This window comes from Taudactylus pleione, unplaced genomic scaffold (genome assembly GCF_031769625.1).
Source record: "Taudactylus pleione unplaced genomic scaffold, aTauple2 ptg000427l, whole genome shotgun sequence".
In the NCBI taxonomy this organism is placed as follows: Eukaryota; Metazoa; Chordata; class Amphibia; order Anura; family Myobatrachidae; genus Taudactylus; species Taudactylus pleione.
Window position 1 is genome coordinate 245,504 of NW_028284829.1, and position 27,345 is coordinate 272,848.

General features: G+C 46.9%; 1 protein-coding gene across 1 annotated transcript in view; it reads left to right on the top strand.

Moving 5' to 3' along the window:
* The window catches only part of LOC148506097 (uncharacterized), a 205,770-nt gene extending 185,323 nt beyond the window's left edge, over nucleotides 1–20,447 (top strand). Inside the window, 6 exon segments of the mRNA XM_088447270.1 lie at nucleotides 5,118–5,204; nucleotides 8,084–8,254; nucleotides 13,476–13,646; nucleotides 14,757–14,927; nucleotides 17,443–17,613; nucleotides 20,263–20,447. Of these exon segments, the coding sequence (XP_088303396.1) occupies nucleotides 5,118–5,204; nucleotides 8,084–8,254; nucleotides 13,476–13,646; nucleotides 14,757–14,927; nucleotides 17,443–17,613; nucleotides 20,263–20,275 (784 nt within the window). The 3' untranslated portion in view covers nucleotides 20,276–20,447.
* The last annotated feature ends 6,898 nt before the right edge of the window (nucleotides 20,448–27,345 follow it).

Genomic DNA, 27,345 nt, shown 5'->3' on the forward strand with positions numbered 1-27,345 from the left:
GCCCCATACCAACCATATTCACCAGCTTACACCTTCCCCTTAGATCTAGCCCACATGCCCTCACCCCAGACAATCTCATCCACATATCCCCCGTCCCCTCCCTCCCATTCTCCTGTGCTCTCTGGAACACCAGATCTGTCTGCAATAAACTGCCCGCTATCCACGACCTTTTTATTTCACACTCTAAATCTTCTCGCCATCACCGAAACCTGCCTCCCCCGCTGCCTCTCCTTCACCCACTCTGTCAGACCTGACAATCGCCAAGGCGGCGGAGTGGGCATCCTCTCATCTCCCAACTGCATCTTTCGCATTATATCACCTGAGCCCTCCCTTTCTTTCTCCACCTTTGAGGTACACTATCAGTCTCTTCTACCCCATTCATCTCCGCGTTGCAGTCATTTACCATCCCCCAGGCTCCCCCACCCAATTCCTTGACAACTTTGCTGCCTGGCTTCCCCACTTCCTCTCTGCTGACCTTCCCTCTATAATCCTTGCTGACTTTAACATCCGTATTGAAATCACTAATCCTGCATCCACCAATCTTCTTGCCCTCTCCTCCTCCTTTGGACTTTCTCAATGGACCTCCACCGCTACCCACTGTTTCGGCCACCCCCTTGACCTTGTCTTTACCCATCTGTGTGCTCTCTCTGACTTCTCCAACTCTCCCTTCCCCCTCTCTGACCACCATCTGCTTTCCTTCACTCTCTCAACTCCTCCACTCACCCAAAGCCACCATCACCAGACGCAATCTTGAGACTCTTGACCCTGCTGTCCTGTCCTCATCACTTGATACTCTCCTCTCTCAACCATGGCCTGCCTTAATCAGGCAGCCTCGTTCTACAACATCACCATCACTTCTGCACTTGACTCTGTAGCCCCCACCTCCTCTGTCCCCCTCAGTCAGTCCAAACCCCAACCCTGGCACTCCAAAACTGACCCGGTTTCTCCAAAAGTGCTCACGCACAGCCGAGCGCCTCAGGAGGAAATCTCGCTCTCTGGCGGACTTCCTTCACTTCAAGTTTGTCCTCTCTTCATACAGCTCAGCCCTCTCCCTCGCCAAGCAATCCTTCTTCCAGTTGCTCATCACCTCTCAGTCCTCCAATCCCCGCCGCCTTTTTGGTACTTTTAACACTCTCCCTCATCCCCCCCTCCACGCCTCCCTCACTGCATTTGACTTTGCCTCCTTCTCTTCCAAAATTGAGGCAATTAGTCACAGTATTTCCTTCAAATCTCTTTGCTGCAACCCTACCTCCCCCGCCATCCGTACCTCCCGGCCATCCCACCTTGTGCTCTTTTAGCCCCACCACGTGCGATGAGGTCCACTCCCTCATCTTGTCCTCTCCACCTTCCACCTGCCCTTCTCGCCTTCTACGCTCCCTCTCCTCAACTGCCTGCTCCAACCTTGCTCACCTTTTCAACTTATCTCTCTCCAACGGCATCTTTCCCTCCTCATTCAAACATGCTCTTGTCACACCTATTCTTAAAAACCCAACCTCGACCCGTCCTCACCCGCCAATTACCGCCCCATATCTCTTCTCCCTTTTGCCTCAAAACTACTTGAGCGGCTTGTCTACAGCCGCATCACCAGCTATCTCTCCGACAACGCCATCCTTGATCCTCTTCAATCTGGCTTTCGCCCACTTCACTCCACTGAAACTGCCCTGGCCAAAGTCACCAATGACCTGCTAGCAGCCAAATCCAGGGGCCACTTCTCTCTGCTCATCCTCCTGGACCTCTCTGCAGTCTTCGACACCGTGGATCATACTCTCCTCCTCCGCACCCTTCAGACCTTTGGCATCTCTAACACCATCCATGCCTGGTTCACCTCTTACCTCACCAACCGCTCCTTCTCAGTGTCTGCCTCTGGCTCCACCTTCCACCCTATCCCATATCCCGCAGGGTTCTGTCCTGGGCCCGCTGCTCTTCTCCCTGTACAACTCTACACTAGGCGAACTCATCAGCTCCTTCGTCCTCCAATACCACCTCTATGCCGATGACAGGCAACTATAACTCTCCTCTCCTGAGCTCTCCCCTTCTGTCCTCTCTCAGATAACCAGTTGCCTCTCCGCCATCTATTCCTGGATGTCCGAGCGCTCTCTGAAGCTCAACATGAACAAAACCGAACTCATCATCTTTCCCCCTAATAGAGTCTCAACTCCATCCAATCTCGCTATCACTGTTGACAACACCATAGTCTCCCCTGTATCCCAACTTCGCTGTTTGGGTGTCATCCTTGACTCCACTCTCTCCTTCACCCCCCACATTCAATCTCTGGCACAATCCTGTCTGTTCTAGCTACGCAACATCGCTCGCATTAGGCCTTTCCTCTCCCAGAATGCTACCAAACTGATTATTCATTCACTAATCATTTCTCGTCTCAACTACTGCAACCTTCTCCTTACTGGCCTCCCACATTGCCATCTTGCCCCCCTCAAGTCTGTTCTCAATGCTGCAGCTAGACTTATCTTCCTCTCCCACCGTTCCACTTCTGCTGCTCCCCTCTGCCAAAACCTTCACTGGCTCCCATTCCCCTACAGAATCCTCTTCAAACTCCTCACCTTCACATACAAGGCCCTCTCTAACTCTACTGCTCCCTACATCTCCAACCTCATTGTCTTACACACTCCCTCCCGCTCACACCGGTCTGCCAATGACTGTTACCTCTCCTCCACCCTGGTTACTTCATCTCATGCTCGTGTCCAAGACTTTGCCCGTGCAGCCCCCTTCACTGGAATGAGCTTCCTCGCTCGTTCAGGCTCTCCCCGACCCTTCAGAGCTTCAAACGTGCACTGAAAACCCACCTGTTCACCAAAGCATACCCTTCCACCACATAACCGTGTCACCAGGTCTCTGTCCCTCCCGCCTCAGCCATCTCTACCTCACCTACTTCCTGCACTCAGGTCCCCCTCTACACACTCATGCCTCATGTCATCTGTCAGTCTCCCCTAGATTGTAAGCTCCTAGGAGCAGGGTCCTCCTCCCCACTGTCTCACAGCCTTCTTCTCTAACACTTCTATGACAGCCGTCACCATCAGAGCTGTACTGTGTATGGAGAATTATGTTGCTAATTGTTACTTGTGTTCTGTTTATATTTTGGTTACTGTATTGTAATGTAATGTTCTGTGTACCCTTTACTGTAAAATGTAATAAAAAAAAATAATGGGTGCAGGGTGTGCGGTGCGGGGCCCCCCTGGACCCAGGGGCCTGTGTTCCCCCTGCACCCATTATAGATAAAACCCCCCCCCCCCCCCCTCCCCACCCCGCACCTTAATCCTCCCTAAGTGGCAGGGGCGTAAGTTTAGGCAACCCTGGGGAGAGGTTCCGCACCACTAAGGGAGGGTTAGGGGGGGGGGGGGGGTGATAGCCTACTTACCTCCCCTGTTGGGATCTTCATCTGCCGGCCTTCTGGCGTCGGGATTTCAACCGCCAGTTTTCCATCCGGTGGCATTACATACCCAACCCATGTATACACTACTCCAACATCCCAAAAGTCTTCTTGAAAAATATTTTATATCATAATTTAATCTAGAATTTATGTTGGGTGAAGCACAATATTATAACAAATTTGTAGAATGCCAAGTATCCCTATTATTACTTGTATGCCTACTGTAGACACGTAGCGCCCATTATGGAAACGCCACTGCTTACATACTCCGGTGCACCTCATGATTGTAATTTGGCTAAATTACTGACAGTCTTTGGTTAATGGTTTCTCCTGTGAATTTAATCAATAATAGCAAAAATAATAGTAATAAGATTCTCCATCCATTCTAGTTTGGCCAATAATTTTTTAATAAATGTTTAATTACCATGTTAGTAATTTATTTAGGGTGAAGTTATCTGTATATTTCTTTTTGTAAGTATATTTTGGGGTATAAAGCTAAATTGTGAGAGGGGACGTTACCAGCAGCCCTAAGATGTAGTAAGGTTCCCCTCCTTGCTAAAAAAAACCCCCAAAAAATATTAAAATGGCTCATAATTAAAAACACTATGAGGGGCGAGGGGGTGATCACTGGATCTCGGAGGTAATCAGATAAAAAAATATTTTTCAGCTGTTAAGCTATTATCAAAATTTTAATTATGAATTGACTGTATATATTAAACCTAAAACTAACTTAAATACAAATTTTAATAAAAATACTATATAAAATAGCATTACATGTATAACTTAATTTTTGATCACTGTATAGACAACTAGACATAGAATAAAAAAAAAACATTTATTTGTCCCTAAAGGTAAATAAAACACAAGCAAATTTGTCCAGAAATACATGAAATAGTTTTGTTAGAAAATAATACTAGTATGTAAAACTGCCTAAATGGCACCTGTAGTCAGAGGAGTTAAAAACTCAATAGTCCCGAGAGCGGATTGTCTTTAAATCACGGGCAGCAATTCCTTGTAAGTATAATGTATAATTTGTCTAATCAGCATAAGTGGTTTTGATGAGAGTTTAAAAAAAAAAAAAAAAAATCTGGTGTCCCAGGAGCTGATACTCTATAAATGAACTACGTTAGTTCCCAGTAACTTCATACGTTTAAACAAGGTTGTCCCAGGATTGTAAAGGAGTTTGTAACAGCACGTCCTTGGTAATATCCTGCGGTGCAAGGCCAACCCCTTGAGTGCCCTCAATCCCACTCAGTGTGATCCAGTATGAGGTGATACTTTGTGCCAGGTTCCGAGCGTTTGTTAAGGCGCTCAGGGTGACTACTTCCAGCTTCCCTTGTGCAACATCTTCCAGTGTCCACCCAGGGATCTCTGACAGTCCAAACTGGATGAAACGTGTAGACAGAATAATTTCTAAGTGGTGATGGCAGCACGGACACCAGAAGGTGGTAGACGAGGGAAACCAGCCACATCGGCATTTTATGCAAATACCTACGAGCTACATTTTACTTTTTTTTTTTTTTTTCGCTAGAGGGCTCACTGACTGCTATATAGGTTATTCTCGGAGCCTTTATACCGGCAACTGTACTGTAATATAATCCAGCAATAAAAGATTAATTATTACCACAATCTTAATTTTTAGGATCAGACAAAATTAATATGCTCCTATGTCTGAGCAGAGTCTCTTTACAATCACTAGCATAATGTAATCTCCTGTTTATTTGTTTTCCAGTTTCACCGCCACTGGCCTAAATGATTCACGTATTCATTTCATAACGTCTGCATTAAGTCATCCTAAGTGCAGGATCCAACGCCTGGGGTAAGATTTTATTTTTTGTACTCTATCACCTCTGTAAAAGTTCTGATCTCTTCTGCGAGTTTTATTTCCTACCTTATGTAAAGAAATGCTGGACTGAAACTTCTCACTTATACCCCTTTCAGACATAGCGAGAATCCCGGGAATTTGGCCTGCCTCAGCCAAATTCCAGGGTTGCTGCGTATGTCTGAAAGGTACCTACCCGGGAACACGTTCCAGAGTAGCCAACCCTTCAATAGTCCAGGGAATTTCCCAGGACTTCAGTTGCGGGAAATTACCCTGCTTATGTCTGAATGGTGCTACCTGGGAATTTACTCCCGGGCTGCACCAAGCAGCTTTTACATTGAGTTGGCAGCGAAGAGCGTCCTATAGGACGCTCAGCGCTGCTGCACCCCCACCCCCCGCACCGCTGGCTGTGTACAGAGAACCCCAACCGGATGCCGGGGACACCCACCGGCGGGTCTCTGCCACAGAGGGCCGGCCGCACTTCTGCTGGACCACCAGGGCAGATATAAATAATTTCATAATAAAATGGCTGCAGTGATTGGCCGGCTGCATGATGATGACGACATGATCAGCGGCAGCCAGAGGGGATAGACTAGGAAGGGCAGGTAATAATAAAAACTAAAAAACCTGTCTTATGTCTGAAAGGGGTCTACCTGGGAATTTCCCGGGTAGACTCTGTAGTGTGAAAGGGGGGTCTCTACCAAATACCCGGGAATTTGCACAGGAGAAATTCCCGGGTCTGAGCAGGAAGTTTCCCGGGTCGTATGTCTGAATGGGGTATTACTTTTGGGCAATACCCAAAATATATAGTAAAAAAAAGTGCTTCTGTGCAGTACACTTGGGGCACTGACCCATCTCTTCCACCACCATATGCATCCGCTGCCCCTCAGCAATACAAGCTCTGTGTATGGTGCGAAAATGGACCTTAGACCAGGAGTTCCCAACCACGGTCCTCAAGGCACGCTAACAGTCCAGGGTTTAGGGATAGCCATACTTAAGCACAAGTGACTTAATTAGTACCTCAGTTATATTGATTTAACCATCTGTGCACAATCAGGGATATCACTAAAACTAGGACTGTTATACCCCTTTTACACCAGAGCAAAAACCTGGGTTTTTGCTGGGTCTACCCGGGTCTCAGCTCAGTGTAAAAGGGTCCCTGAAAAATAACCTGGGTCAAGTGACCCTGCAATCCTACCCAGGTAGCTACCAGGGTTGGACCCAGGTAATGGTGCAGTGTAAACGGTGCAACCCGGGTTATCTGACCTGGATCATGCCTAAAATGAGAGGATTGGTGGTTGTGGAGCATTCACCTCCCACTTTTTATGACCCCACAGGTTTAGCAGGGCAGACCTGAGTTCAGTGTGAACAGGGCTGACCTGGGAGTAACCCAGATCAAAGGTGCAGTGTAAATGGGTCTGACCAGGGTTGGAACCATGTCCAAAAACCCAGGTCGGACCTGGGTTTTTGGTGGAAAAGAGGTATTAGTGTGCCTTGAGGACCGAGGTTGGGAATCACTGTCTTAGATAGTAGCACATGGAACATATTTCAAGGGAAGCTCCATCTGGGTTAGTGATCCCACCGAAGTACAGCTTTCAGGAAAATCTCCCAACCACTTGGCATATAATGGATGTCAAAGCTTAAAAAAGGTGCGTACACACTAGAAGATATTTTACACGGTTCAACCGCTGTCGATGCATCGGAACGACAAATTGTGTAAAATGTGTCCAAATCGTGAGTGTCCACTGACGATCACTATGCCAATGCTCGTACATTGCATCTTCAGATCTTGCCTACTGTGGGCAAGATCTGCCAATCTTGTACACTATTTTGTGCAGATTGATCTTTAGTCAGATTGGACACTTGTTGGCACCATATCGTGTTCTGGAGAGCCTGGGAGCTGCAGAGGAGAGTTCAAGGGAAATCGCTAACGACATGGCATGGTGAGCACATTGTCTAGTGTGTACGCACCTCTAGTCCAAACAACAGTAATCCATATTTATCCATTCATACCTGAAATGTTAGTGCCCCCAGAATCAAAGATATCTTTAGTTGCCATAATCCCTTCCTCTATTCCTTACACCAAACATTATCAGATGCAGGAAGAACACAAGGATTTGCACACACAGGTAGAGATTGTGAAAAAGTATAATCACTAGAAAGAATTTTTTGCATCTTGACCCATGAGAGGTCTGTATCTCCGAGAAAAGGACTAGATGTTAGTACTGCACCAATCAGTGGTAGAACCATAACACACAGCAGGGGTAAGTAGGCTAATGTTTGGAACAACAAGACCACCTTCACCATGTTTTACACGTTTGTGACATTGAAATGTAGCTTTTTTTTTTAGACCAGTGCGCCAAATCTGCATTATATATATCCTGATGGGTATCTTCAGAATACCCTTCTACTATAGGACAGTTTTGGTAACAAGATGCTTTTTAACTCATCCGCTTGACCTAGTAGAGGTAGATCATCCCCATCATCCAACTGCTTAGTAACGGAACGTATCAAGGGAGTGAAATTACATGTATATAAGGCGCACGGTCCCCAGCCCCTCGGCACAGTATGTTCCCAAATAACTGTCTGATTTCTATAGTAACAAATTTACATTTGTATTTGTTTGGCTTTGATAACTATATATTGGAATGTTTATATTTGGGTATTGTGCCCCCCCCCCCCATCTTTCCCTTCCGTTGTGTTTTCTTCCTTTCTTTTGCTGTACACCCTTGTTTCCTAATTTTTGTAGATTATTTTATTTTTAGTCTACTGTGTTTTATTGTATTTGTGTTCTTCTTTTTGAAAAATTCAATAAAAAATTTATTAGAGACAAAATAGTCACCAAAAAATGTATTTACTCCAAATTTCTCTTACAGTTTGAGTAACAACAACCTGACACACAGCTCATGCTCCCAGCTGGCACCTGCAATATGGACTAACCAGTCCCTGAGGACACTGGATCTATCTGGTAACAAGCTGGGAGGCACTGACTTCTCTGCCCTGGCGAAAGCTCTGTCCTGTACTACATGCCGGATAGAGGAATTACTGTGAGTATAACAGACCTGTACAGAGACATGTAGGACAGTGTAACAATGTATGATATATACAGAGTACAGGTGAGGGGTGTGACATGTGTGAGTATAACAGACCTGTACAGAGACATGTAGGACAGTGTAACAATGTATGATATATACAGAGTACATGTGAGGGGTGTGACATGTGTGAGTATAACAGACCTGTACAGAGACATGTAGGACAGTGTAACAATGTATGATGTATACACAGAGAGTACAGGTGAGTGGTGTGACATGTGTGAGTATAACAGACCTGTACAGAGACATGTAGTACAGTGTAACAATGTATGAGATACACAGTACAGGTGAGAGGTGTGACATGTGTGAGTATAACAGACCTGTACAGAGACATGTAGGACAGTATAATAATGTATGATATATACACAGTACAGGTGAGGGATGTGACATGTGTGAGTATAACAGACCTGTACAGAGACATGTAGGACAGTATAATAATGTATGATATATACACAGTACAGGTGAGGGGTGTGACATGTGTGAGTATAACAGACCTGTACAGAGACATGTAGGACAGTGTAACAATGTATGAGATACACAGTACAGGTGAGGGGTGTGACATGTGTGAGTATAACAGACCTGTACAGAGACATGTAGGACAGTATAATAATGTATGATATATACACAGTACAGGTGAGGGGTGTGACATGTGTGAGTATAACAGACCTGTACAGAGACATGTAGGACAGTGTAACAATGTATGATATATACACAGTACAGGTGAGGGGTGTGACATGTGTGAGTATAACAGACCTGTACAGAGACATGTAGGACAGTGTAACAATGTATGATATATACACAGTACAGGTGAGTGGTGTGACATGTGTGAGTATAACAGACCTGTACAGGGACATGTAGGACAGTGTAACAATGTATGATGTATACACAGAGAGTACATGTGAGGGGTGTGACATGTGTGAGTATAACAGACCTGTACAGAGACATGTAGGACAGTGTAACAATGTATGATGTATACACAGAGTACATGTGAGGGGTGTGACATGTGCGAGTATAACAGACCTGTACAGAGACATGTAGGACAGTATAATAATGTATGATATATACACAGTACAGGTGAGGGGTGTGACATGTGAGTATAACAGACCTGTACAGAGACATGTAGGACAGTATAATAATGTATGATATATACACAGTACAGGTGAGGGATGTGACATGTGTGAGTATAACAGACCTGTACAGAGACATGTAGGACAGTATAATAATGTATGATATATACACAGTACAGGTGAGGGGTGTGACATGTGTGAGTATAACAGACCTGTACAGAGACATGTAGGACAGTAACAATGTATGATATATACACAGTACAGGTGAGGGGTGTGACATGTGTGAGTATAACAGACCTGTACAGAGACATGTAGGACAGTGTAACAATTTGTTGAAACAGTTTTTGTCCATTTTCCGACATTTGGGAGCAAATTGCTGATTGTCATTTACTATCATACATTACCAGATTTTCATTCCAACCAATCAACTAGTTGGATAGGGACAGAAAACCTTTAGGTGTGTACCCAGCCTTAGCTCTGCCAGCTTTATCCATCTGCAGAGCTGCACTAGAAAGATGGTCCTTGACTAGACACTCTTGGATTACAGCAACGGCTTTTTGCCTGAAGATAACTAATACCTCTTTTCCACCAAAAACCCAGGTCCGACCCATTTACACTGCACCTTTGATCTGGGTTACTCCCAGGTCAGCCCTGTTCACACTGAACTCAGGTCTGCCCTGCTAAACCTGTGAGGTCATAAAAAGTGGGAGGTGAATGCTCCACAACCACCAATAAGCTAATTTTAGGCATGACCAAGGTTGGATAACCCGGGTTGCACCGTTTACACTGCACCATTACCTGGGTCCATCCTGGGTCCAACCCTGGTAGCTACCTGGGTTGGATTGCAGGGTCACTTGACCCAGGTTATTTTTCAGGGACCCTTTTACACTGAGCTGCGACCCGGGTAGACCCAGCAAAAACCCAGGTTTTTGCTCTGGTGTAAAAGGGGTATTAGTCTCCCTATTCTGGGAACAGGTATATACTTCCTAGGGGCGGATTGGGATGGAAAACCAGTCTGAGAAATTTTTGGAGGCAGCCCTAATGGGGGTGGAGTCTGTTGAGGACCTGATTTTGAGTTGGACAAAGTTTCACCTTTGACTTTATGCTAATACCGCTACAGTGCCCTTCCCTGGTGTACAGCCGTGCATCCGACACCCATTGTCAGTGTCTACAGACACTGTAATCATGCTTTGTGCATCCATACACGCCACCAACAGTCATAGCAATGAGCCTTTCACCAGTCCCATGCTAGGTCAGATCATCTGGAGTATAAGGCCTCCTGTGTGAGCAATACAGCATCTCTGTACACAACCACCTCCAGCAACACTCCCATACTACGTGACATCTGTGTCTGATTAGCCAACCTCCTGTAACCAACTAGGAACACCCAACACATTTCTGATACACTTCTTGGTACGTGCTTCAGAATGTGTACTGCCGCTCTGTACGAACAGCATTGGGAAGCATCTGTAATGCAACGCAGATACATGTGCAGACTAAAAACATTGCACAAAAAAAAAAAACAAAAACAAAAAAAAACAAACACACATTGTCCCCTACAGAAAACAACATAACACATTGTCCTCCATAGGAAAAAAAAAAAAAAATAACATTAGCACCCACAAGAAAAAAGTAAACACATTGAGTGAGGTAAGTAGTTTATATCTCTAGGGCAGGGGGTAGAGTGAGTAGTGTATGTCTCTGGGCATGGGGTTAGGGTGTGAGGTGTATGTTTCTGGGGCCGGGGAAAAGTACGGAGATCCCAAAGCTCAGCTTTAAAGTCAGTTTGTGAATGGGAGATAGAGGGTGACAGGGGGATAGCATGTGATCGGGAGAGGGTGACAGGGGATAGCATGTGATCGGGAGAGGCAGAGGGTGACAGGGGATAGCATGTGATAGGGAGAGGCAGAGGGTGACAGGGGATAGCATGTGATAGGGAGAGGCAGAGGGTGACAGGGGATAGCATGTGATAGGGAGAGGCAGAGGGTGACAGGGGATAGCATGTGATAGGGAGAGGCAGAGGGTGACAGGGGATAGCATGTGATAGGGAGAGGCAGAGGGTGACAGGGGATAGCATGTGATAGGGAGAGGCAGAGGGTGACAGGGGATAGCATGTGATAGGGAGAGGCAGAGGGTGACAGGGAGAGGCAGTGGGTGAGGGAGATAGTGGGTGATAGGGAGAGGCAGAGGGTGACAGGGGATAGCATGTGATAGGGAGAGGCAGAGGGTGACAGGGGATAGCATGTGATAGGGAGAGGCAGAGGGTGACAGGGGATAGCATGTGATAGGGAGAGGCAGAGGGTGACAGGGGATAGCATGTGATAGGGAGAGGCAGAGGGTGACAGGGGATAGCATGTGATAGGGAGAGGCAGAGGGTGACAGGGAGAGGCAGTGGGTGAGGGAGATAGTGGGTGATAGGGAGAGGAAGAGGGTGACAGGGGATAGCATGTGATAGGGAGAGGCAGAGGGTGATAGGGAGAGGCAGAGGGTGACAGAGATAGTGGGTGATAGGGAGAGGCATGGACTACAGCTGTGAGGTGGCTGCAGGCTTAGCATTTTTTTGTTGTTGTTTACAGCAGTAAATAAACCTATAAATGTCTGTGCCCCCCCTCTCCCCGGCTGAATGAAGCTGGCCACCTCTCCAACGTCCATGTCACACTTGTCTCGAGTTGCTCCAGGTGGTGCCAGCCTCCAGCCATCCTCCTCCTGCCGCAGCACCTTTCCCGGCTCCTGGGATCCATAGTGGGTCGGTGTGACCATGTCTGCCGGGTTGGGCACTCGCTCCCAGCTTGTCAGTGATGCCGGCCGAGGCCCCAGCAACAGCTGTATTGTGGTGGCAAAAAGCCGCTGCTGCTCTGGCTAACGGCACCCGGAAGTGCCTGTTAGCCGGAGATGACAGGTTCTAGTTTGCGCTCCACAGTGGAACGCAAATACCGGAATCGCTGCATATCATTCAGCCCGGGCCGGCAGGCAGTGTGAGCTGGCACGGCAGAGGGGGGATGTGACTGACTCAGCGGGACATTTCCTGCTCTCCAGGTGCCCCAATCCGCCCCGGATACTTCCTATACTGAGAGTCCTATATGCCTGATCTTAATGTCTGGTACCAGGGAAGGCTGGCTCGGGGGGAGGGGTGTGGCCTATTTACGGGAAGCATGACCACACCCCCTTAAACAAAATTAAAGCATAGTGCGGGGGAGGGGGGTGCTTCTGAGCCCCGAAACCTAGGTACTGCCGTGTATGACCAGCAGATTGGGTGTTGACAGTCTCTTTTATTGGCTATTCCCTTTCATTTATGTATTGTATGTGGATTTTTTACAAAAGTGTGCTAATTCTATTGTATGTTTTATTTATGCTATTGTTTTTAATAAAGGTATATATGTATATATTTTTTTTTTCGTGTCTGGCTTTGTTGGCTCTGGGTGTGTAAAGTGCGCAGCCTTTATTAAATTTTTATTGAACTCTAAATCAGGCCCTATATGTCCTTGGTGGCAGGTTATATCCTTATATTTCACATTATATATTAGTTCATGGTTTTGCAGCATGATTTGTGTAAAGGCCCCCATACACGGTGCAATTTGTTTTTATACAATATGGCAGATTTCGATCGATTGGAACAACCAATTATGTAAAAAGTGGCGTGTGGGCATGATAACGATGTGCGTCGTGTCTAGTCATCGTAGATCAACTGAACATGCAGAAAGACTACGACCCATCATACATGATTTGACCCACATCGTTCCGTATGTGTGCATGATGAGCGATGCGATGGTCGATAGTACTTCATACTGCAGTCAGTTACGACCCATCTATATCGTTTGGTCGTTCATACAATCGTTCAGTGTGTGGGCACAATATCGTATGACCGGGAGAGTTCAGGAATTCAAGGGAAATCGCAAACAAGATTGTTCCCTGCCTCAGTGCACTGGGGTTTTGGGTTCAAATCCCACCACAGCTCTAACTGTGTGGTGTTTGTATATTCTACCCATGCTTATGTGGGCTTCCTCCCACAACTAATACATACACTGGTAGGATAATTGGCTCCTTCTTTTATTAGTCACAAGTAAAGATAAACAAAATACCAATCTGTCTATTCTGATGTTCTCTCCCAGTCTCAGTACAAGTGACCTGACAGACAGATCCTGCTCCCAGCTGGCACCTGTAATACGTAATAACCAGTCCCTGAGGAAGCTCGATCTCTCCGATAACTGTTTGGAAGGTCCTAACTTTCATTACTTGGCGGAAGCTCTGTCCAGTCCTACATGCCAGATAGAGGAATTACTGTGAGTATAATAGACCTGTACAGAGACATGTAGGACAACTTGTCTCAGCCAATTATCCAGCTTCGACACTGTTATACAGCACAGATGTATTACTCACACTGATTGTATCACATGTTCTTGTGACCTCACTGATCTTCACCGATGTAATACCCATACACACACTGATTGTATCACATGTTCTTGTGACCTCACTGATCTTCACCGATGTAATACCCACACACACACACACACACTGATTGTATCACATGTTCCTGTGACCTCACTGTGATACAGCACAATTGGAATACCCATACACACTGATTGTATCACATGTTCCTGTGACCTCACTGTGATACATCTGTGCTGTAATACCCATACACACACACTGATTGTATCACATGTTCCTGTGACCTCACTGTTATACAGCACAGGTGTAATACACGCTCTGATTGTATCACATGTTCCTGTGACCTCAGTTATACAGCACAGGTGTAATACACGCACTGATTGTATCACATGTTCCTGTGACCTCACTGTTATACACACACATGCTATGATTGTATCACATGTTCCTGTGACCTCACTGTTATACAGCACAGGTGTAATACACGCACTGATTGTATCACATGTTCCTGTGACCTCACTGTTATACAGCACAGGTGTAATATACACACTGATTGTATCACATGTTCCTGTGAGCTCACTGTTATACAGCACAGGTGTAATACACGCACTGATTGTATCACATGTTCCTGTGACCTCACTGTTATACAGCACAGGTGTAATATACACACTGATTGTATCACATGTTCCTGTGAGCTCACTGTTATACAGCACAGGTGTAATACACTCTGATTGTATCACATGTTCCTGTGAGCTCACTGTTATACAGCACAGGTGTAATACACTCTGATTGTATCACATGTTCCTGTGAGCTCACTGTTATACAGCACAGGTGTAATACACGCACTGATTGTATCACATGTTCCTGTGACCTCACTGTTATACAGCACAGGTGTAATACACGCACTGATTGTATCACATGTTCCTGTGACCTCACTGTTATACACACACATGCTATGATTGTATGATTTGGTGGCTCTTTACAACTTATTTTCTGCTTTTCCACAGCCTGAATTATACGCACCTGAAGGAGTTATCGTGCCGCCATCTGGCCTCCGCAGTGACTAATAGCTGGTCCCTGAGGAAACTGAATCTGTCCGATAACAACCTGGAAGGTCCTCACTTCTGTGTATTGATGACGGCTCTGTCCAGCCCTACGTGCAGGATAGAGGAATTACTGTGAGTATAACAGACCTGTATGTACAGAGAGTGCTGCGCTCTGCCCGGATGCTGTGATGGCATCAGGCAAAGTATAAGTTTTGGACATGACTTCTAGAGCTGGTGCTGAGGGCAGTGATGCTCTTCTCTCATTATTCTGACGGCACTACATCACTGAACAGCTGACGCATCGGATAGTGTGTACATTGCTGCGCCAAACGCTGTTCTTTGCATCATGTTATAATAAGCCCATGTGAGCTCCTGCAGAGCTGAATGCGGGTGAGTTTTGGGCATGGATCTGGTGTGTTACTGCTCTGCACACACATCTGCAGGTGACTGAGGGCCACACTTAGCAGCGCGTTGTATTATTCACCGATAATAATGGTGCTCCAGCCAATCAGCTTCCAACTGTCATTTTTCAAACAGATGACAGTTGGGAGCCGATTGGCTGGAGCACCATTATCATACGCAGCCAGTTGTATTACTCCTCGTTTATAATAAAACTCGTTGTCATGCCCATCTCAGGGGCACACGGATAGTGGAGCTGGCTATGAAGCCAAGCTTATTGATCATGTCAGAGCAGTTGCGTGTGAGCGAATATCTGCATTTAGTTCCATGCATGCAATGCTCCCAGCGCAGGTGTAATTACAGCCAGCCTGCATTCAGTGTCACACAGCCTCACAATACAGACTGGAGAGCGATGAATATCCTTAAAACCTGGACTGTTAGGGTACCTTGAGGACAGAGTTTGGGAACCTCTGACATAAGGATATATGGGCTCTCTTCCATATATAGGATCCAGCAGTGAATGGGAACTTATACTTTGAAAGGTCTGTAAGTGCATCTTTTAGTACATGACAAGTCATTAAATCTGACATTCTGGCCAAAATCACGTGTTCAGATAATTACCCAGATCCATCATCATTTCACATCTACTTCAGGTTATAGTTTGCAAGATATCCATTGTGATAGACTATTGGGTTGTGTTTTTTTTTTATTTTATAAATATATATTAGTTTTTGCGCCAATTATTAAAGAGGTCTGGCATGTGAATTAAGCACGCAAATACTCTAAAATGCTTTAAATAAAGTATTTATTGCACAATTTAACAGTGTAAAGGTTACAACTGGTTGCTATATCAGTGTATATTCCTATAAAAAAAAAATATTAAAAAACCACCACAATTCACAATAAAATGGCAAAAAACCACCATTAACACAAAAGGAAAATATAACGTCTCTTCTGTTTATACTCCAGGGGTCTATAAACTGGTCCCCTGTAATGGCCATTAGTGTGACCGCTCTCCACAGCAGATTGTGTCTTTTTTGGGTGTAATCGATATTGTATCCAAGTAGATCTGTAAATAAATGTGTTTTTAAAGGAGCAAATTTCCAAAGTCCTGTTATTGCTGGCCCGGTTATCAGGATCTCCTGGGCTAAGTTCACCTTAATGCCTTGAACCTATGTGAGGTCATTAGCACAGGTGCATGAAACTGTTTCCGGTCATTAGGTCTACAGTAAAAAAAAAAGGTAGACAACGCAAGTTAGACAGGCAATACCGTAGGTCGACATGATCTGAACACTAAAGGTCGACTAGTGAGAAGGTGATGGGGTCATTAGGTCGATATACAAATGGTCAACACTTTATTTTATTTAAGGGCCTGGCATTTACCGGAGGGTTAGGCACCAAGGGGAATGGTTAGGGTAGAGTTTAGGGCTAGAAAAAAAAAAAAAAAAACAAACGAAACGTGTTGACCATATGACCCTGTCGACCTATAGCCTGTCTTGCATTGTCTGTAGACCTAATGATCCACACCCGCATAAAACGCCATGCTGTTTAGCTGTGCACTCAGTTATGCCGCGTCCCCAGACAATGAGCGGCTATAGCATGTACAACCGCGTTTACTGGTCACCAGTCCGGTGGTAGAAGTCTCCCCTTACACAGAGCAGCTATTCCTGGTGTCCCCATGCAGCACCTGTGTAGCGGCCAGCGCCTGTGTAGGGGCACCACTGGGGCTAGCGGCCAGCGCCTGTGTAGGGGCACCACTGGGGCTAGCGGCCAGCGCCTGTGTAGGGGCACCACTGGGGCTAGCGGCCAGCGCCTGTGTAGGGGCACCACTGGGGCTAGCGGCCAGCGCCTGTGTAGGGGCACCACTGGGGCTAGCGGCCAGCGCCTGTGTAGGGGCACCACTGGGGCTAGCGGCCAGCGCCTGTGTAGGGGCACCACTGGGGCTAGCGGCCAGCGCCTGTGTAGGGGCACCACTGGGGCTAGCGGCCAGCAAAAGTGATGTCTCCAGGCAAATTGTCATCCACTGATGGCACCAAGCAATAGAGCCACACTTATAAAGGAACAAACAGGGGGTCTCTAACCGGTTTTGCTGTGTTTTCTGGGAGTCTCTTTTAAAAAAAAAAAAAGAACATAATTGTAGTTGAAAATATGCCTGCACACCACCTGTGTTGTGATCTCGCTGTTATACACGGCGCATTCTCTCTGCTTTAGTGGCTTCTTATAACGCGTATTGTCTGCATTCCTACAGCTTGACTTACACCCGCCTAACAGAGAGCTGCTGTTCCCCGTTGGCCTCTGTTGTACGGGAGAACCAGTACCTGAGGACCCTGGATCTGTCTGGTAACAATCTGGATGGTCCCCAGTTCAGAGAGTTGGGGGAAGCTCTGTCCAGCCCTACATGCGGGATAGCGGAGTTACGGTGAGTATAAGAGATCTGTATGCGGGTGAGACCGGTACAGAAGGTGCTGAGCTCTGGGCTGGAGCTGTGCTGGCCTGAGACCACCAATAACCTGGTGCAGATCACAGATCCGTATTGTGACCTACGATGATCAGCCACATGACTGACTGCACAATGAACACGTCTGCGTTCTTGCTGGGCTTTACAGTGCATCATTGCTCTCTGCACCATGTTGTACATTAATCCCCATAGTTTTTGGTGGCTACATGAGGCAGCAATCTCTTGAGATCTATTAATCTTCCATTTAAACTTAATTTTCTTATGTTTGGAGAGGCACAGGGTATGGTGTTTGTGCTGTTCTTAATGTTACTAGTTTCTTTACTGCAGTAATGTTGGAGAGGGAATTCCCCTTCCCCTAATATCATTCAATACAGATAGACCGTATTACCCAAACTACATCCATATTACACAAGACAAGTGGTCATTGGTATTTATATTGAATGTGTACATTTTAATAGGTACAGATAATGTTATATATGCGTTTGTCATTAGTGGGACTGAGCAATGAAGGCCGATGGCCAGAGAGGTCAGCAATAGTGGTGGGAGGGGCTCCTTCACTCGCCCATCCCCCAACTAAACCCAGTACCTATAACACACAATAGCCGGATATAAAATGCCTGTGATTTGCCACAACCTCAGGGTGTAAACACGGTCAGACACTGCCCCCGCCCTCTTGCCTCAGCACTCGCTGCTACTGAGCAGTCTCCTCTGCCTCGCACCCCCCCCCCCCCCCCATAGATGTGCACTGGGCTGAGCGGCTTAGAAGCGACCCCCTCCTAGAAGACCGTATTCTCCTAAAACAGGTATAATACAAAAAGCAAATAAAACTCTGAATTGAACAAAACAAAGACGTTTCCTTTTTACTTCACATTTTTCCTTCTGAGGAAATCCAAATTTCCTTCTATTTCTGGAATATATATATATATATATATATAAATAAAAAGTAATAAGATCTATATCTGATCCAGGTGGGGTAATCTGTACCTCCCAACAGTTTAAACATAATCCTTTAATTTCCAATGATCAATTTCATACTGTGTTGGCCAAGTGCGCCATTCTGCTGCACCGGGTATGGGCCAAGTGCCCCATTCTGCTACACCGGGGGTGGGCCAAGTGCCCCATTCTGCTACACCGGGGGTGGGCCAAGTGCCCCATTCTGCTACACCGGGGGTGGGCCAAGTGCCCCATTCTGCTACACCGGGGGTGGGCCAAGTGCCCCATTCTGCTACACCGGGGGTGGGCCAAGTGCCCCATTCCGTAGCCTAACCCTCCCCAGGGGGTGCCTAACCTAAGTCCCCCCAGGGTGCCTAAACTTAACCCCCCCCCCCCCCCCAACCCAGCAGCTAACAGTGAAGACACGCCGATCTTGCCTCGATCAGTCCGGCGTCTGTCTTCCAGCTTTACCACCTTATTTCATGCCCAAAACCTTGCTGGCCAAGGCCATTTGCAAGTGGGTCATATGTAAGTGACCCCCCCCCCGCTGTATATTTCAAGTCTCACATTTGTTGCCCACGGCTACTTAACCCCTTGCACAACCACAGCTACTTATTCAAATATAGAAAATCTGGTCCCTGTGCCCACTTTACCACCCAGTTTCATGGCCAAAAGCTTTGTGGGCCAAGCAAAATACAATTGAAGTTTGTGTAATACATACCATATATTGTTTATACAATGTAAGCTTAGTGATTCTGTTTGATAAAAATGTTTTAATATAACATGTTCTGAATAAGAAGCTGGAGCTGGAATAAGAAGCCAACTTCAGCCTCGTGGCACTTTGGCTATGAGCCAGATGCCATCAGTAGATAATTTCACCAAGGAAGGGGACGTAGCCTCACAAAAAAAAAACCGCACACTGTGCATCACAGTAAACAAAATAAAATACTATAGACCCCACAGTGAAAACAAAAACACACACTTTGGCCCCCACAGTAAATAAAAAACCCACAATAAAAAAAACAAACAAAAAAAAAAAACAGTTACCCCCCGCCTCCCACAGAAGACTTACCTGACCTGGCGGCAACACTGGCGAGTAGAGCTCCCAGTCTCTCCCTCTTACTCACCCGCGGCCAGCAGCACTACAGCACAGACGCAGAGGCTGGATGAGGGGTTGAGTCTAGTTCCCCGGACGCCACATCCTCTCCTGGGGTCCTGCTTGCCACATCCTCTCAGGCGGCTGCATGACTTATGTCATCACGTTGCCTTAGGTTACGGCCTGGGCAGCATATGAGCCACTTGGCAGAGCCCATGGCTGTTGCCTTCAGTTGCGCTGCACCCATTCCCCTGCTCTGGTTGCCAGTGTCACAACTCACCCGCCCCTGGAAACGCCCCAGTGGCTTGCTATATATTTACAAAGGTGTGTAACGGAGTTCTCATGTAGCGTGCAGGACTCCGGCCCATTGCAGGGTGCTGAGGGATTTGGGTTTCTCTCATCTAAATGTTTCGGCCTCATTTAATTTCCAGTTTAAAAGAAAAAGTGTAATATTCTTATCTTGTTACATAGACATTCTGTCCTAATTAATCTGCGTTCATGATTTGTTGGCTCTTTTTATAACCTTTCTGCTTTCCTACAGCTTGAGGTTTGTTCACCTAACAGCGAGTTCTTGTTCCCAGCTGGCCTCTGTAGTGGGTAATAACCAGAACCTGAGGAAACTTTTCCTGGCTGGTAATAACCTGTCTGGCCCCCACTTCAGTGACCTGATGACGGCTCTGTCCAGCCCAACGTGCCAGATAGAGGAGTTAGAGTGAGTATACGGATGACCTGTATGTGGGTGCGATGTGTTCATCTCTGTCTCATGTCAGCCCAGCTTCAGTTCAAAGTGAAAACTTGGAGCCTCACTTTAGGTAGTGATGGATTAATGGATTAGAGACCTGGGACATCTGAAGCAGTGCCCTCACGTCTCTTAACCCAGCAAACAGGTTGTCAGAGGGGTACAGCAAGGGGGAGCAGGCATGTTCCCTGAGAAATGGAGTCGAAGAGACAGTGGGGTGCAGTAGAAGTTGACAGAAAATCCATAGGAGGTAAACAGTCAAGGTGCCCCGTAACTGCATGGAGCATACAGTACATGCGCTTTGTGCAGCTACAGTGAGATGATGGCTGCTACAAGTGCACTGCCCTCGGAGGAAAGACAGTTAAGGTAATTCATGGACATCTTACATGGGTCGGTAAGATGTCCATGAATTACCAGAAGCTGTAGTCAGTGCTCAGGAGGAGGTGGACTTGGGTAAGTACCGTAAGGGTACCCGGACACCCAGAGAGAGTACAGGTCAATGGGACAACTGTAGGTTACTACCAGGAGTCCATGGGTGCCCTGGGTATGGAAGCCATGCTGGCCTTCAAGATGGTGATTGGGGTCTCTGGCTGAGTTATGTTCCCGGGGACAGGAGCGGCCCAGAGCAGGTGTAGTGGGCACAATAAGCAACATAGGGTCTGAGTTCTGTGGCAGAGCTGGAACTCCATGGTCATGGGCTCATGATGGAATTAGGCAGGAGATCCAGGGAGACTTTGAACAGAGCTCTGGATTCAGGTTTCCATCATTTCAAAGTCGCTATTTTTATGACCGCAACAAATTGGGACTGCTCTGCCTAGTTTGGGACAATGTCCTAAGTTCTGACCTGAAGTGTGGTGTTTCATGGAACAGAATCCTAGGAGGTGCGTGGAGCGTCAGTGATCTGCTGCCGGGCCCACCATGGGTCGTCACGCCCTGCAATGAATCATGCTTTGGGTCAAAAGGTTTAATAATCTATTTAAATCCAACTGGAGGTAAAGAGGGTTTCCATTCTTAAGCTTATTGGCATTTTCAAAACAATGTAAAAACTTATTCAAAGGCTGCCAGAGTGTGATATTGTATGTGGACAACCACAATCTTTCAGCTACGTTATAATTGATAGCTGATCAGTAATCTGTAATAAGGCTGCAAATAGCTTCCTCTGAAGTCCACCTAAACATAGCTTTCCAGAACTTTGGGAGGAAGATAAAGGGTACTTGAAGCATTATAGGGGATATTGTAGGCAACCTCAGACCAAGGCAAAATGTTGCTTAGTTGTAATGTACTTTAAATAGAACATCTGAAATATTGCACCAGGCACTGATTTGCCGAGTCTGGATCATCCTCTGTATAATGGGTAGAGGGCAAACTCAAATTATTGCCCAGCAGGTAATAGGAGGACCTCTGAAATTTATATAATTTCAGATAGGGGATCTCAGTTTGTTGTTCAAAGGACAGGCCATGAAGCCTGAAACATGCAGTCAATCAATTCATTATTTACTTTGTGAAGGATTGACCAGATCATATTGTGGACTGTGTAGGATATTGTCTCTGTAGTATTCACCTCCAAACCCTTCCCATTGGTGGGATCAGGTATTCATCAGGGGTATCCTCATCTGCAGGGATTGTTTTTGGCTTCGCTGCTGAAAGTGAGAATGCTCACAAACTGGTGTGCAGAGCCCCCTCACCTTGTGGTTCCCCCTCTGCCCCCTCACCTTGTGGTTCCCCCTCTGCCCCTGTAGCCCCCTCACCTTGTGGTTCCCCCTCTGCCCCCTCACCTTGTGGTTCCCCCTCCGCCCCTGTAGCCCCCTCACCTTGTGGTTCCCCTGTAGCCCCCTCACCTTGTGGTTCCCCCTCCGCCCCTGTAGCCCCCTCACCTTGTGGTTCCCCCTCCGCCCCTGTAGCCCCCTCACCTTGTGGTTCCCCCTCCGCCCCTGTAGCCCCCTCACCTTGTGGTTCCCCCTCCGCCCCCTCACCTTGTGGTTCCCCCTCCGCCCCTGTAGCCCCCTCACCTTGTGGTTCCCCTTCCGCCCCTGTAGCCCCCTCACCTTGTGGTTCCCCTTCCGCCCCTGTAGCCCCCTCACCTTGTGGTACCCCTGTAGCCCCCTCACCTTGTGGTGCCCCTGTAGCCCCCTCACCTTGTGGTGCCCCCTCACCTTGTGGTGCCCCCTCACCTTGTGGTGCCCCTGTAGCCCCCTCACATTGTGGTTCCCTCTCCGCTCCTGTAGCCCCCTCTCATTGTGGTTCCCTCTCCGCTCCTGTAGCCCCCTCTCCTTGTGGTTCCCCCTCCGCCCCTGTAGCCCCCTCACCTTGTGGTTCCCCCTCCGCCCCTGTAGCCCCCTCACCTTGTGGTTCCCCCTCCGCCCCTGTAGCCCCCTCACCTTGTGGTTCCCCCTCCGCCCCTGTAGCCCCCTCACCTTGTGGTTCCCCCTCCGCCCCTGTAGCCCCCTCACCTTGTGGTTCCCCCTCCGCCCCTGTAGCCCCCTCACCTTGTGGTTCCCCTTCCGCCCCTGTAGCCCCCTCACCTTGTGGTGCCCCTGTAGCCCCCTCACCTTGTGGTGCCCCTGTAGCCCCCTCACCTTGTGGTGCCCCTGTAGCCCCCTCACCTTGTGGTGCCCCTGTAGCCCCCTCACCTTGTGGTGCCCCTGTAGCCCCCTCACCTTGTGGTTCTCCCTCCGCTCCTGTAGCCCCCTCTCCTTGTGGTTCCCCCTCCGCCCCTGTAGCCCCCTCACCTTGTGGTTCCCCCTCCGCCCCTGTAGCCCCCTCATCTTGTGGTTCCCCCTCCGCCAGGAAGGGGAGTTTGCTATAGTAGTTAGCAGATTGTACATATGTAGGGAAGTTTATTAATAAGTCAGTTGTTTAGTATCTAGGTTAGTAAAAGGTTTTGAATTGTTATTGTGCTAGAGTTACTATTAGTACCAATATTTTAAATAAACATTTGGGAATTAATCCAACAAACTATGGGGCCTATGTATAAAGCCATTTTATTTTACATAAAATTATGCAGAAACTGCATGTATAGATCCTATGTACTAATAGCACAATACTGTGGATGTCACAGAAATCTCCTTCAAAGTGCCAATTGGCACTTCAGATCCCAGTCCCCATTATTATCAATGGAGACTACGGGGACAGAAGTTACCACAACCGCTGTCCCTGCGAGTTCCCATTAATACATAGCTGGGATATTTTATATTAGAAATGAAAATATTCCCGGCGAGCTGAAATGTTAATTGCGGCAATACCACGATTATTAATACATAGGCCCCTATAGCCACCGTGAGTGACCATCTCTCGTGTGTCATACTGAGAACGCATTCATACCATGACTTCCGGCCCCAATCTTATTTTGCAGATCATAAGAACATCGATTAAAGTGACCTCATAAGCTTGTTCCCATATGGTAGTTTGTTTATCTTTATAATGTGTAACAAGTGTTTCTCATATCTCAGCCTCAGGGATACAAAGATTACAGATAAAGATTCTGCACTACTGGTGTCACTAAGTAAGAACACAAATCTCACACATCTGGATCTCAGTTACAATAAATTTGAGGACCAAAGCTACAGTTCTATCAAAGATCTTATACAGAGATTGAAGAGCTTGAAAGAGATCAGGTACATAGAGCTCCTATTACTATTAGCTACACCAGTATAACGCGAGAGCGAGAGATCAGGTACTAACGCTAACCCAAACCCTCCCCCTAGTGCCCAACCCTTCCCACTGGTACCACAACTCTCCCCCTAATGCCTAACCCTTCCCTCCGGTACCACAACTCCCCCCCTAGTGCATAACCCCAACTCTCCCTTTAGTGCTTAACCCTTTGCAGCCGCAGCCTAACCCTCCTCTCCCGTAACTTAATCTCAACCTTCCCCCTAGTGCAGGCCTGGCCAACCTGTGGCTCTCCAGCTGTTGTGAAACTACAAGTCCCAGCATGCCCTGCCACAGTTTTAACATTTCCTAATAGCAAAACCGTGGCAGGGCATGCTGGGACTTGTAGTTTCACAACAGCTAGAGAGCCTCAGGTTGGCCAGGCCTGCACTAGTGCCTTACTAACTCTCCGCCAGCAGCCTTATCTCAACCTTACCCATACTTTCCTGTAGCTTAACCCTCCCCTAGTACCCTCCCCTCCGGTAGCCTGACCCTAACCCTCCGGTAGCCTGACCGTCCACCTAGTGACTAACTCCCCATCCACTGCCGGTCCATGCAGAATGTTGGAGTTTCATATGTGGTCACTGAACATGTCAGCCTGTCACCATTATAGACGTCAGGATTGTAAATGTCAGTATTGTGACTACATCTGTAATTACAGCCACTAATAAAATACTTTTCCATCAGTGTTAGTTTATAAAGATGTAAATTAATATTGCCACATAATATAATGACTATAGTGTTTAATAAATATTAGCATGCATGCACAATGGGGAACAAAGGCTCAGTCTGAGTACACATCAGCATTGGGTACATCTCTGTATCAGGCCCAAAGACTGGTTCAGTATAAATATATCCACCCGTCAGAATAAAGCATTGACCCAGGTAATTGGCTTCTGCCATGCATTGTGTGGTCTGATCTCCTGCAATAGGCAGTCTCATGTCCTAACCAATATATTACATGGTGTCATAGTGACTTACCTCTGTATCCCCACTCCTGGATAAGTGATGGTGCTAACAAGTAACCCACCTTAGCCACAGTATAAGGCTGCTAGAATGAGCTCGGGTCGGCCAGTGACCATCGGTGATTAACTACTAATGATTCCAGGACAATGGCAAATAGTTTTGCAGGTGCAGATCCTCTGCCATCCAAATCTGAGGTGACAGGTCCTCTGGTGGATGGCGGGTGGTCTGCCTATGCTGAGATCATGGCCACGCATGTGCAGGAGTGAACCATCGATGTTTCACCTGTCAGCATTGTTGAGGTCACTGACTGGTTTCTCCATGAACTGTGATTGGTCAGATTCCCCAGTTGCATGTATCAGTGTGTAGTGGGGAGGGGGAGGTTTCTTTATACGCTGCCTGTGATATATTTATATACGTCCTGAATGCTAATTCCAATGTCGATGTCTTTCTCTCTTTTAGACTCGTTAAACTTAAATGGTCTGAGGAACAAAAAGATGGCCTGAGACAAATGCACACATCCGACATGAAGATAATATTTTAGGATCAATGATGACACATTGTGGCAACTAGATAATATATGTATAAATGTGACCCACCTACGCTAACCCGACATCTCTCCTGTAGCGCCAGCCGCGGAGATGGGCAAGGTTGAGCACCATGTTATTGGCTGCAATGCACCATGTGACCACAGGGTGGCCAGTGCGACGCCTGCTCCCAGTACTGTAACACAGGGACAGATGGGGAGTGTGACTCCTGTGCCTCGCCTGCCTGTGCGGTTGGCCAGATGGTGAGTGTGCCTCCTGTGCCTCGCCTGCCTGTGCGGTTGGCCAGATGGGGAGTGTGCCTCCTGTGCCTCGCCTGCCTGTGCGGTTGGCCAGATGGGGAGTGTGCCTCCTGTGCCTCGCCTGCCTGTGCGGTTGGACAGATGGGGAGTGTGACTCCTGTGCCTCGCCTGCCTGTGCGGTTGGACAGATGGGGAGTGTGACTCCTGTGCCTCGCCTGCCTGTGCGGTTGGATGGATCAATTTGTTGTATTATTTCCCCACCAATGATTCTGCTGTTCTGTATCATCATCATCATCATCATCAGGAATTTGTTTGTTATGCTTTTTATGGCCAGTGCTACTTTACCTGTACACTACAAGTCCCAGTATTTAACATGTACATTAAAAGCAGGGCTGTAACACCCGCATACCGCATCTAGTGGTCACTATATACACACACAAGGGTGATAGTGACATACTCTAATGGTGCGTACACACTGGGCGATAAAGTGGACGACTGAACGATAACGATATCGTTATCGTTCAGTCGTCCACTTTATCGTCCATTTTTTAGCCCAAAAAGATGAACGATGACGACGACGCGCGTTCCCACGGGACGTTCGTCATCATCGTTCATCGGGCTGACATGCAGGCCAACCTGACAATCTCGTCAGGTTGCTGCATGTCAGGGAATGGGGGAGAGAGCCCGGCGCTGAACGATATCGTTAATGATATCATTCAGCGGCTGTGCTCAATGTCATGAACGACACTGAGCACAGCCTGCCGGGGACACTACACGATATCGCTCAGGGAGCATAACGTCTAGTGTGTACGCAGCTTAAGTGTGTTCATAAGTAATTATAGAACATTATACATCTGCCCAAAGGATGGCTGGGGCCAGGCATAGAAAAGAGCTATAGTAATGACTGTGGTTATATAGTAATATACTGTACCTGGCCCCCTTTATGTGACTAATATGTAAGGGTACAGTATCACATACAGCTGGAGCGTGTATCTAATAAATGGTTACAGACCCTTTCTGAACCTTTGTATCTATTTTTAATTCCAACTCAAAATGTATTCTTCTAGTTTATACTATAGATGAAGGGGATTGTCTTACCTTACTAATATAAAGCTCTGTGCACCATCCTCCTCTATATACCACAGGTCACTGACTCCACCAATCCATCCAGCCATGGTGTGAGGAATAGCTGTAAGGGTAAATCTAGGGATGCCAGCTTTGCCCCCCAGTAAGGGACATATTTGCTAAAAATAATCATCTAATGCAAATAAATACAGCATTGCATGGTATATATTTTCCGCAGATACAATGTGTGACAATTCTATAACAATTTTCCGCACATCCTTCCCAGCAACAGAAAGCACCTTTACATCATGTAAATCAGACTAATATATTTCATTAAAGTTGGTTTTGTTTTTTTAAAGTAACTTAAATCAAAGAAAATATATTTGTCAAACATGGGTGTGTGTCCCTGACAGTGTAAACATTAACATCTCTCAGAGGCACTGCTGACAACATTTTCAATAA